The sequence below is a fragment of the Diadema antillarum genome, unplaced genomic scaffold, assembly GCF_040938485.1.
Source record: "Diadema antillarum isolate AM-2024a unplaced genomic scaffold, OU_Dant_1.0 seq00000563_RagTag, whole genome shotgun sequence".
Lineage (NCBI taxonomy): Eukaryota > Metazoa > Echinodermata > Echinoidea > Diadematoida > Diadematidae > Diadema > Diadema antillarum.
In genome coordinates this window covers 3,250,167-3,263,259 of record NW_027271502.1, presented here as the reverse complement: position 1 = coordinate 3,263,259, position 13,093 = coordinate 3,250,167, and the positions used below count along the sequence as shown (strand labels likewise).

At 38.8% G+C, this 13,093-nt stretch overlaps 1 protein-coding gene across 1 annotated transcript in view; it reads right to left on the bottom strand.

Moving 5' to 3' along the window:
* Positions 1-4,337, bottom strand: part of LOC139735118 (adipokinetic hormone/corazonin-related peptide receptor variant I-like) — a 38,775-nt gene extending 34,438 nt beyond the window's left edge. Inside the window, exon 1 of the mRNA XM_071645888.1 lies at positions 3,729-4,337. Within this exon, the coding sequence (XP_071501989.1) occupies positions 3,729-4,337 (609 nt within the window). The remainder of the gene's footprint in view (positions 1-3,728) is intronic.
* Positions 4,338-13,093: the final 8,756 nt, after the last annotated feature.

The window sequence follows — 13,093 nt, the reverse complement described above, 5'->3', positions numbered from 1 at the left end:
CACTTCCTCTCGCCCGTGAGTTATGCGAGACGGCTTTGGAGGAGGAGGAAGAGGAGAAGAAGGAGGAGGAGGAGGAGGCGATGAACACCACTGAGGTATGAAGAGTGAGGTAAGGCTTGGATGGGAAGTCGTTATCGACCCTGGTATGAATGCGCGAGGCTCGCCCAAGAAGGATGACGAACCAGACTTAAAGACGTGCAAAGGAATTTTCGTGGTGTATCTGTCGCTGAGAGGTTAAGAACAGGGAACGCATTTACATCTGACCAGAACTGAGAACATTCAGGAATCATTGCGATGAAAAAAACGAAATAAAGTATCACATAAAAAATCGACAGTCGGATATCATAAGTACATTCTGCCCACATTTCTAGAGCACGTTTTTATTTTTCTGAAACATTTGATACAGTGTATTGAATTGTCTATTTGTGTTTGATCGCATAACTTGTCATAATCTCGACTGCAACAAACCTTAACAGCAGATTTTCAAGAATGGCATATTTTAGACTTTTTGAAACTTTTTCACCTTTTTACCCATTTATAGGGATGAGAAAGATTGTGTAACATTTTGACAATTTATGGACAGAAAAACTCGAAAGTATCGACATCAGGAAAATGACATTCGGCAACTTTTTCCGTATGACTGTGTCCATTCACTGTGGTGTGTCATATTCATTGTTATCAAGTAATTATTTCTTACAAAGATCACGGTTACCTTGGCAATGCGCCATAGGGGTCAAGCGGATGTTAGAGTTTGATTTTGTTGATCATAGCATTGTCTGATTTTCTACATTTATTAAAATCCGTGTATTCCCCAAGAGGTCTTGCGGTTATGTACCATCAACTTTAAAAAACACGAGTAAAAACACGTCATTTGAATAATCTTTATTTTTGTTCCAAGCGGAAACATGGGGGACAAAACAGGTAGATTCAGTGACAGATGGCGTTTTCAGAACGCGTAAGGTCTTGCGCCGATCAACTATTGACATAGAACGACGGAAATCAAATCACAAAGTAATAGCGGAGCTGAGATCTGAGACGCAGTTCATCTCCCGGGGATGCGACCGGTGTCAATCGCATGGTGCTCCTCGATTATAACGAAATCACTGACTGTCCAGGCAACACAAATACCTAGAAGTGTCTGCCATAACCAGGTAAGAAAATGATGATGTGAAGAAGAAGGTGGCATCATTTTAATGAAACAACTAGAGGGTCTCTTTTCATGAATCTTGATTCTCGTAAAGAGAAAAAAGCCGGATACTAGCAATCATGCTGTTTTTAGGCTTGTTTCAGATTCAGTTTTAGGTTGTTCAGTATTCTTAAAAGTCATTTTCTTTTTTTATTTTGCACCGATCTCTCACATTTTTTTTTGACACCACCGTGTAAAAAAAAAAAAAAAACCCATTGTTACCATTATCATAAAGTTAATGTGGAATGTTTATGTGGAATTGAATTTGAATTTTTCATCAGCAGAACGAAACCTTGCTTTTTCCCTTTGATCTTACCGGCAGCAGGGAGGTGGTCCACCTCCCTGCCCGCAGAATAGGACACGCGAAAGAAAAAGATGCGGGAATGCGGGTGCGCCCACACATGGAGGTATTGATTGTATCTCCCGATGCTCTCTATTGAAAACAAAAATAAAAACAAAACGAAATATTAAGATAAAAAACAACCTTTTCAGCAATACTTTTCTCCAGCGTGGAAAAAGAGCTGGTTCCCCCTTGAGGAGTAGCATGGCTGGGACACTTGGCATTCTTCTTCAACACTAGCCATAATTCAGTAAGAAAGCGTAACACGGGGGGGGGGGGGGGGGATGCTGACATTCAACCTGTACAGGAAGTCTGGCGTTCTCTGCGGCGGGACCAGTACGTGCTTTGCCGAATACTTGAGATCCTCGCAACTGACGAACTGCCGCCGCGAGCTCGGAATTAGGGGCCCCCATACTTCCTCAAGCCCCCTTTAATGATGTTGTAAATGCGTACCGATTGGAGGCTGCGCTGCTTGTCCTTGTAATCCTAGCCTAGAGAGCTTGTACAGTCAACATTTTCTCAGATTGGAGTTGGGAGTCATTGCAACATTACAAGCATTTGTTTTAATCTATCTGATTTTTTGTCTGCGCTTTACAACGCAAAGCAACTTTCTTGATAATTTTGTTCAAATTCATTGATGTCATTTTTATGTGTTCTTTACTTGTTTGGTAGTTGTAATCATAATGTGACGTGTTTATCCTAAGTCACTATGACGTCGCAAAAGGAGTCCAAATTATAATTTGTGTAAAGTAGGTGGTGTTGTTGTTGTTTTTCTTTCAAGAACAAATCTGCGCAGGTTTAAAAACTATGCACAACTGATGGCGCTTTATAGTAGTAAAAGGAAAAAGCAATATGATGGCATGACAAGCATGACAAGATTCTGGAGAGGCTTGATGTTACAAATAAAAGCATTCTTTCATTTATTCCATTTTGAAGATTTTTGGTTGCTTTATTCAAAGCGATGAACTAGGCATCGCTAGGTATTAAAAATTACTTTGAACAGCGCTTTAACTGATTGGTGTGAGTTTGTGTATGTATGTGTGCGTGTATGATAGAGGCAGGCTATAGATAGATGGATAGATAGATAGATAGAGGCAGGCTGTAGATAGATAGATGGATAGATAGATAGATAGATAGATAGATAGATAGAAAGATAGATAGATAGACAGATAGAGGCAGGCTATAGATAGATAGATAGATAGATAGATAGATAGATAGATAGATAGATAGATAGATAGATAGATAGATAGATAGAAAGATAGATAGATAGATAGACAGATAGAGGCAGGCTATAGATAGATAGATAGATAGATTGATAGATAGATAGAGAGATAGATAGATTGATGATAAGTAGATAGATAGATGGATAGATATAGACAGATAGATAGATAGATAGATAGATGGATGGATGGATGGATAGGGAAGGAGAGGGAGAGAGAGGGAGAGCTGAAAATTGTTCCTTGTTACTTAATAGTATACCTGTGTATACATCTCAGCAACGCATTATCTTTTCACACAACATTGGTAACGAACAAAAACACGACGTTGGTGTAATGGATCTGTATTATGGCTATGTATAGACAATCACAAAGTTTATAGTGTGTATTCAGATTGTTTTTAACCAAGAGGAGAAGAAGAATATTGTAGTTAATATTTGTAATTTGATCATCACAAATAATTAATATTCAAACATTTATCTTCAGTTTTTCATAGTATTGTGATATTTTTGTTAAATGATGTGACATTCGTGGGGTTTCCCCAAATATGTGGTGGTTGCCCATTTCTTGATATCACACGAAAAAGGGAAGGCTATCTAACCAAACATACATGATTGCTATCAAGTGATTCACATAGTGAGCACATTAAAAGAGTTCATCATGTGTCAAGATGTGATAGCTGATTCCATTATCGATACTATACCAATTGGGCTTCAGCAGCCTTAAAACAAGTAACTATCAAAACTCATGCACTGTTAAAAAAAATAGTAACAAAAGCAAGTGTTCCAGCTAGACCACGGGAAAAGAAGATTCGGTCTGATATCTATTCTTGCAAACTTTTTTGTTTTGTTATGGGGGGTTTCCTTTGCTGATACGGATACAAAATTAAGAATTGAGATGAAATTAAAGGTATACATAACATCGCATCATACAACTATCAGGATTAATGAAAGATGTTTTCTGAAAACAGATATGCGACAATTACCTGAGGAATACTGCACACAGCTGCCGAGGTCCACGCTACCCTGAGCATGATTTTACATCTCCGGTCCGCCTCGCGAACGCTTAGCGGGTGAACGATGGCCGCGTAGCGGTCGATGCTGATGACGATGAGAACGAAGGAGGAGGCGTACATGGCGAAGGTTTGCGTAAACATGATCAACTTGCACATCGTATTCCCCGCCAGCCAGGCCACCGTGCAGAACCAGATCACGTCGGTGGAAATGTTCACGAAGGTGATGAGGAGGTCGGCGACAGTCAAATGCAGCACGAGTAGGTTGACGCGAGACTTTCGTCGCCGCTGTCGCCATACTGTCCAGAGGACGATGAAGTTGAGAGGCACGGACAACGCGAGGATGGTCGAGAGGGTGATGATTCGTATGAGATAGGCCAATTCGAATGTGGGCGTCTTCGGGAGCGCGGTCGACGAGGGGAAGGTCGACAGGATGTAGAATTCCACCACAGTGAAGTTCATTGCGGCAGTGGTAGGAGTTGAAAGCCCTTCGGAAACGGTGTCATTTAGCCGAGTTTCATAGTCCTCATGGAGGAGAGTGGAGTCACTCACAGCAGAGCTCACCAATGTCGCTCGCATCATATTTTATTTGTTTTCCTTATGTCGCTAACGCCTTAGTTTCTAACTTACTGTAATCACTAGAAAGAACAAAACCCTGGATCATTCGCTGCTCCGTGTGCGTTGGCATTCATATGCGTGCGTCCGACGAGACTTTATATCCGTTTGATAACTTTCGCTATGTTGGTCGCAATCGCATCACGAACATCGAGCTCGACTCGCTCGGACAACTGTGCTGGAAGCCACCATTGGTCGTCGCGTTATAAAAGCCCCGCAAAATGTGACGTTCGAGGTGGTCACGTGCTCCCCCCACTAACGATCCTCACTTTTTTTTTTTTTTTTTGGTAAAGCGCCACTGCATTACTCGGCGCTTCCTTGGAAGTGAAGTCGCTCAGTCTTCATGGCCAAGAGAGATCAGCAACTAACGTAGTGGGTGATGATGCGACTCAATTTTGTATTCGTAATTTTTATAATTGAGGCCACATTCGCGTACATTATGGTCCCAACCTCTATGCAACCTCAATCTTGTGAACTCCTTGAGTCAACGTACTCGCATATACATGTTGATGATTAGAATGTTATTTCATCCCGCTCTTTCGCTTGATACAGAAGATAAAGAGACATACTATTTTATCTGCATTTCGGTGCGCGATATTGAGTCACATCTTTATCGAAGAAAACTGGTTATATGCATATCCAGTTACAGCATTTGCAATGGATTAACTTATAGTCCATGATATACGTTAAAACATATCTTACGAGTGAACGTTTTGTTGACTCATATCTATTTAGTCTTGTGTTGAGTGACAACGGTTTGTCCGCTGTGCAACCAATTTCTACAACATGCCGATCGCCAATACGAAGACTTGTAGGATCCTAGATGATTTTTTAAATATTAATATGTCAGCTTGCATACATGATTCACAAGAACAAAATTAAAAATCAATGAGGCTTCGTTTCACTTTCAACAAAAATTTATGGTCATTTTCCATAGTTTAAATACACGCAGTCCACTTCAAACACGCAGCAACAAGCAAAAAAAAAAAGCAAACAATTTCGATGTTTCGTTTTATTTGGTCTTTTGTCGTTTTGCAAAGGGCACCCGGGCATTTGAAAAAGAAAAACGCTGTCATGTCATACAGCTGACTTTAAACAGCAAAGCAGGTAGTGCATGAAATGTTCGGCAAAGATCCGTCAGTTTGGAAATATGAGAATTAATGTCTTATATGTTTCATCATTAAAGTAATTTTCTGTCCACCATAACATCACTGTCTCTTGGAAATGTTAACTCTTACACAATTAATAAGCATCATTACTGGTAACCGTGGACAACGAATTAAAAGTCATTTCTCATATTTATGATAGCGTGGGGTACTTGTTATGTTTTTTCTTCCAACCAGGTGATTATATATTATTATGACGTACTTTCATATTCATCAATTATCACAACATGCTGTAACAAAGGTCATAGCGTTTATAAACCCATACATTGCTGCGCTGGCTAATCGCAGCGACAGCACGCGTGCCTTGTCTAAAGGTTAATAGGGATGTCCAGATAAACAGTCACGTGATCCTTTTGCATTAATTTTCCTTCTGTGCCGGGCATGCAACTTAGTCTCACCGGAGTCAATTTGTCTATGGTATTTCCCGAGAGTATTTTCGGAAAGATTTTAATCTCTGTCTGTGAAACAACTTGGGCTTGTTATAGGTTGGTGTGTGGGCTCACAAAGGGCTCAAAAAACCTCTTCATTTATTGACGAAGGGACAACATGAATAATCGAGATAGGCTATGTAATAAAACAGAACTTTGACAGAATACCGATTAGCAATTGTCATCTGTAGCATATCATTCAAATTTAGATTACTGTCTTATTATGCAAAGAGTAATAAAAACACATCCAAAGAATAGTTTGCCTATCATTTTTAACATTCGTTGCTCGCATGCATTCTGCAAAGATAGACAAAAATACACACAGAATAGAACAAACAGAGGCAAACTTAGATTTTTCTTTTTAGTCAAGCAGCCAAACACTCAGAAGAATACATCATTCATAATCACGCAAACAAAACGACCTGACACAAATACCCATCCACACACATACCTACACTACCCAGGATATCTTGATTTGAATATATCCGTCGCTATCCGTTGCTTACATAGTATCCTTTTCATCTCCACATCTCGAATCAAAATGATGTGTCAGAGGGGAACTATAGAATGAGATTATAACTGAATGAATAATCATTAAAGAGATTTAATGAAAAGAAATGTAGATATTTTAGATGAAGCAAAAATTCCTTGGCATTTCTAGTTTATCAAGCATGATTTATCAAGAAATTTAATTCATAAAGTATTAAAGACATATCATAGTGGGTGATTCCAAGTTCTGTGCTGATGCTGGTGTTAGTGCTCTCTCAACACTATAGCACTATTGATAATACCGAACTTGAAATCAGTCGGTGTTAGCAGATTGACCTCAAAATGAAGACGTGGATCTGATCAAAGCTAGTGTTGGGCCTGGTGTTGAATGTCGTCTGTTGACCCGAGCTCTACTGTTATTGTTGGCGATTTAAGTGGTTTTTTTCCCTGTTGGCTAACACTAGTCCCTGAGACTTATCAAATTGTCATTCAAGGATAGACGTTGTCCCAAATCACAACATATTCGTCACTAGTGGAAAGTACACGAGCACTGTAGACTTTGGCCACATGAATATTCGTCTGGGAGCAAAATTAGGATCGTTGTCTTTTGGAGATGTGAAGTAATTTTCGGTATTGTGATTATTTTCCCACACCAACTTTCGAATACAAAGTAGTTATGACTGTAATTTTTTTTTCTCCACATTTGACTGGAACTAAGCGCAATAACTCGTTTTCGTCTATCATTTTCTGCACTTGGCGCTGGTGTGAAGATAACACTATTGTGTTGGGGGTCGATAATTGTGATCGGTATTGGTTGCATTAATCGGTGCTGGAGCTCGACTTCAGGCAATTCTTTGGGGGATAACACCAGCGCCAGCACCGAACTTAAATCCCCAAGTAGCGTCTTGCTAAAAAAAAATAATAATAATAAATAAATAAACACATACAAGAAATCAAGATTATTTCCCTCCACTACCCATCTGTCTTGAACCAGAGTACTATGCTCGTGAAGAGCAAGAGAGAAAGAGAGAGAGAGAGACAGACAGACAGACAGAGAGACAGACAGACAGACAGACAGAGAGGTAGAGAAAGGGAGAGAGAAGAAGTATGCCTTTTGCGTTTGGCGCCTTTCGTAATGTGAAGGAACGATGGCACTGCATCCAAGTTACTATTAAACTAATCATCAAAACCTTGTTAGGGTTTAAGATAGCTACCACCAATCTGCACTGAGTATTATCATTGAAACGAGACAGATCGAAAAATCTTGAAGCATTTCGAGAGAAAATAAAATTGATATCAGTAAAAAAAAAGAAGAAGAATTTAACAAATTGAGATTTTGTGTCATAAAGAAATTAATACCCAAAATTATCAAATCGATAACAACGAAAAGAAATTTGATAAATGTTTGATATCATTAAAGGTGAATAAAGGTTAAGAATCCAATAACAAGACTCTATATAATTTGACGTCTGTGGGAGAGTAATGGTTAAATATTGACCGGCGCAACTGCGAAAACATGGCTCTTAAATTGCGACATAAACTAAAGAGAGCGATTGTCAAGCACTGGCGCAACGGATGGTCGAATACGCGAAACGAAACTCGAAAGAAGCTGGTTTACTGCTTCATCCGATAGTGTCTTCGTGGCATCAGTCAAGCCATTTGAAGCTTGTTTGAACTTAATTGTACTGCCAATATCTGGCGACACTATACTGAGATAGGGAAAAAAACGAGGGAAGCAAAGACTAACAAGGAGTAATACATTTCCGAACGGAACAGATAGGGTAACAAGATCGGTCAAATTACAGCACAAATTCTGTATCATTTGATTTGAGCTCCATCGAATCGGGCGAGTAATTCTTCACATCAATTGCCCCAGAAAAAAAAAAATGTTACCAGAGTGCAAGAAAAAAAGGGAGAGAAGTTTAGATTCTGTGGGCGCATGCAGTCTTAGCTGAGCTTTACCAAACAGGCAATGGGAGTTGCTCTCTAAATACAATCGCAGAAGCAAACACTTCGCCCCCTGCAGTAGCTCAACATCTAAACAGCAGAAGATGAAATTTCTGTTTGGTTTCATGATGATTGTTTGACGCGGAGAGGGGGAGGAGGAGGGAAGGGAGGGGCTGTGGAGAAGACGAAAGACAACTTAATTCTCTTTTTTTTTACGTAGATATCAGAAAACGCGACATATGGCGTAAAAGTAATCATGTGTACTATCTTGACATCACCTGTACTTTCTCAGTCGCGACCGATGTGCTCTCAGTGACTTGCAATTCGTCGCAAATGTCGTATATCAATTCCTCCTCCAAAAAAAAAGAGAGAAAAGGAAAAAAAAATATCATTCTCGACTGGAAAATACCGGATACAAAGGCTGAAAGCTGGAAATCTATTCCATCCATCCATACTCCAGTGAAAACAAACACGTGACAAAGAGAACCACTGAAGTTTGACAGAGATCATTCACCTCCCCCTCTCCTCCTCCTCCTACGAGTTTCCCTTCTACTTCCTCTTCCTCTTCCTCCTCCTCCTCCTCCTCTTCCTTCTCCTCTTCTTTTTGCTCTCCCTTCCTGCTGTGTTAACTTTCGCTCCTTTTTTAAGACTTTGCGGGAGTCACGGTCATGGCCTCCGAAAACACGTAAAAGGAGGTATAGAAGTCACGTTCAATTAAACGACAAAAAAGGACAAGGATACAATCATAGGAGGACACGAATGCGCCTTCCTTTTTGGGCGTGTGCCATGGCTGTGACATCAACATCTATATGTTTTGAGATTATATCTACCTATCTATCTAATTATCTTTCTACTAATTTATTCATTTATTTGTCTATCTATCTATCTATATATCTATCTCTCTATCTATATACTTACCTATCTATCTATCCATCTATCTACCTATTTATCTGCCTATCTATCTATCTATCTGCCTTTCTATCTACCTATCTATCTGCCTATCTATCTATCTATCTATCTATCTATCTACCTACCTACCTATCTATCTATCTATCTATCTATCTATCTATCTATCTTCCTATCTATCTACTATCTATCTATCTATCTCCCTATCTATCTATCTACCTATCTATCTATATGCCTATCTATCTATCTATCTACCTGTTTATCTATCTATCTATCTATCTATCTATCTATCTATCTATCTATATTGTATATATATCATACTGAATCAATGGACGTAATATTTCTGTCATCTTTAACTATTTTCGTATTGTGACACAGAAGAATGGCATTACCAGAAGTATATATCCATGGGAAGCCACAAATGTCAGGAATGTCCAATATAGTCGAAAATTTGCCCTTTATCAAAATGTAATTGTATTGCAAAATGAGTCTTGGGTAAAAGATTTGATGATGTCTGGAGTTATCTGTCTTGAAATAGCGTCGATATAAATAATTGTGCGAATTTTCATAATTTCATACGTTAAAAAACAATTCAAGTAATATAACGCCCATGATTTGTAATGATTTCATATTTCTAAAATATTACGATTTATCGAACGGTCTACACACTGCCGAACACAAGATGAGAATGTATGGATTATAGATTTGCATAGATTGTATAAAGAAGAATGCAGTTCTTTCCTTTTTAGACTGTGTATATGCTGCACAAAAACGCGTTCAGTTGTTTCTGATGATAACGCATCACGCAATCCAATTTTCCTTCACAATATTGAAGTTAGGTACGGAAGGGAAGCCACAGTCGAGGTGCCCGTTAATCACCTCTACAATTAGTAGTCCCTACGGTGATTGCTGGCCTCCAATCAGGGAGCTTCAAACACATGGTCCTTGCCTTCAATATAATAGGTCAGCACATCCCCACACCTGGTATACTGAAGCCATAACAGAGTAAATATATCGTAAGGAGCGCCACTACACGGAGCTTGAGCAAGCTACGCTAATTAGGGACATCTCAAATGAAGAAAATAGTTAGCAGACAGACAGACAGCCGCAAAAAAAAAAAACAACAACAAACAGACAGACAGACAAACAAACAAACAAACAAACAAACAAACAAATGGATTTCCAATGTCTGCCACATTCCACTCTGCCCGTGCATTGAAGAATCTAGTTTCACTTTTCATTTTTTTTTTGCCCTACATATCGATAACCATCGGCCATGGCAAAGTGCATCGATGCACGTTATACACGAGATTTTTAATGCTCTTCCACAGATGGAGCGGATATTGGCCTGATATATGCTCATTCTAAGCACGGACCAGCTTAAGACTCCATTGATCCCTAAGCGTCTGCAGGTCTGACAGCAGCTTCTAAGCGCAGACATCTTTACACGAGATACGGTTGTCTGTCAAGTTCGACCGCCAACCGGTGGGGGGGGGGGGGGGGGGGAGGGCGGTGGAAAGGGGCATCATAAGTAATCTTGCGCTCTTAGACTTTATACTTTGACAATTTATTGTCGAAGTCTAGATTTGGATTTTATCCATAGTAGCTGATTTTCATTCTAATTTGATTGAAGGCTTTAAGATGAATAAACGAACTCTGCGCATACACACAATTTTAGATACGACACTTTTTCAAGTTTGTTTATTTCGTTTGTTTTTCGTTTGCTTTCTATTGAAATTTCCTTTACGGTTGTTGGGAGACTGATGATAATTTAGTCTAATCGCCTTTTGCGTAATGGGGAAGGAGAAGGGAGTTATTACACCTCGGACGAAGAACAGAAAACGAAAGAGACGATTGCGCACAGATGAAGAAAAGGGAGATTAGTGACCTATTCTTGTTTCCAAGATTTTGGTGGCCTAGTTTTATACTCGTGGGAGTGCACGGATTATCTCAGCGCAAAGTCGCATTGGAAATGTGTTTTTTTTTAATTTTCCTCCAAAAGACGGATACAAAGTTATATATACTTTTGTGGTATGTTGCGCTTAATCACATCCATGAAGCCGGGCACTAAATGTCACTACTCGGCATTTGCAATCATGCCGAAGAAGTGAGTTTAAGAGCGAGAATGTTTCACTCTCGCTGACCTGTCAAATGTGTTAAGAACCCTTTTTAAAAAGCTGGCTTTTCCCTATTTATGTCTTTTAGACACTAGTTTACAATTTGCCAAATCTAGGCCTATATAGTACTCATAGATAAGTATGTTATGTTTTTGTTTTTGAGGACGTATTTTCAAAAGATTCTTTATAGTGATGATGAAAACAATGTTTATTCAGATAATGATAATAATTATAACAATAGTTATTATGATAAAAATTCATACGGCAATGCTGTTTGAGGATATTCATAGAAACATCATTACGTCAAAGATGTAAAGATATCAAAGAAGAATATATTTATGTATAAATTCATTTATGAAGCATTCTTAAATCATACAACCGTCGAAGACAATCCCTTCTTGCTCGTAATTCTGTTTGTGTCTTCAGAACTTTCTAGAGGCTCTACAGACTTGTTTGTTTGTTTTATTAAATATTTCAATACAATTTAAAAGCACCATCCGCCTCACGTCTGTTTTTCAGTGAGTCCGTACATCAGTTTACAGCATAGAAAACGACACAACAACAGAACAAAAGATAACATTCACAACACGAGAAAGAACATATTGGCAAACAACAACAACGAAATTGACAGACTTTATCCAGTTCCGTATCACTTGTTTGTAGGAATTACTAACAGTTTATAATCCATACACGTGACTGTGTTGTGTACTACTTTTCACAAAAAGCAACATTATTGCGGTTGTCTGACGTGTCTTCCTAACCTATAGTCTTTCTGATTAGAGGGGTGGTGGTGCTGTATTCGTCAATCCTTTTTCATTCTTTTTGAACGCTTTCATATCTTTTTTTCTTAGAATTGCCAATTTATACCCATTAGGCTCTTATGTCTTCTGCATTGAACTATTGTCTTTTCTTCCGTAGTACTTGTATGCTTACAGAATTGGCTCCGTAATAAGTCTTCTTCTAAATTTCCAGTTAATGTAAGTGGTAAGTTCTGTGGTATTGGTTAAAAGCGTTTATTTAGACAAGCTTAAAACAGACAATCCAGAACCGGACAAAACACGAATGCCTAGCAGGGATAAACAACATCCCACTTTTTGCGGAAAAAGGTTTAAAAATCCCACATATTTTTTTTTTTAATTCCATCGATGCAATCCTTAGAGATGCACAGTCATGTACCCCTGCAAATATAAATACGAAGGAGGTTTCTGCAATTTCGCTCCGTCAATATTTGAGTCAGGCGCCAAGTACAACTTCAGGCTGTTTTTACCAAATTGATGTCGTTTAACTCGCCACGTTTCGAGCATGTGACATTTTGCTGTGCTTCTGAGAAGCTCTAAATACTAACAGAGCGAAGAAAATAGGAGGGAATTCATGCATTTGTTCATATGAGTGTGTGACTTTAAATTCAAACTTATTTACGTAAAGAGCATAAATACTTCACCAATGATTATATCAATAAAAGAATGTTTCTAAGCAATTGCGATCAACCAAACTTGGTCTGAGCGGAAGAAAAATAGAAATGAAATGAAGCCTGAGAGAAAAGTGTGATGACACCGAATGAAACAAGATAAAACCTTTTCACAAATGAAAAACCTCCGATTTGCAAAACAACAGCAACAACAACAACAACACACACAAACCAAATAACTAAACCTCATAATTTTTGCACG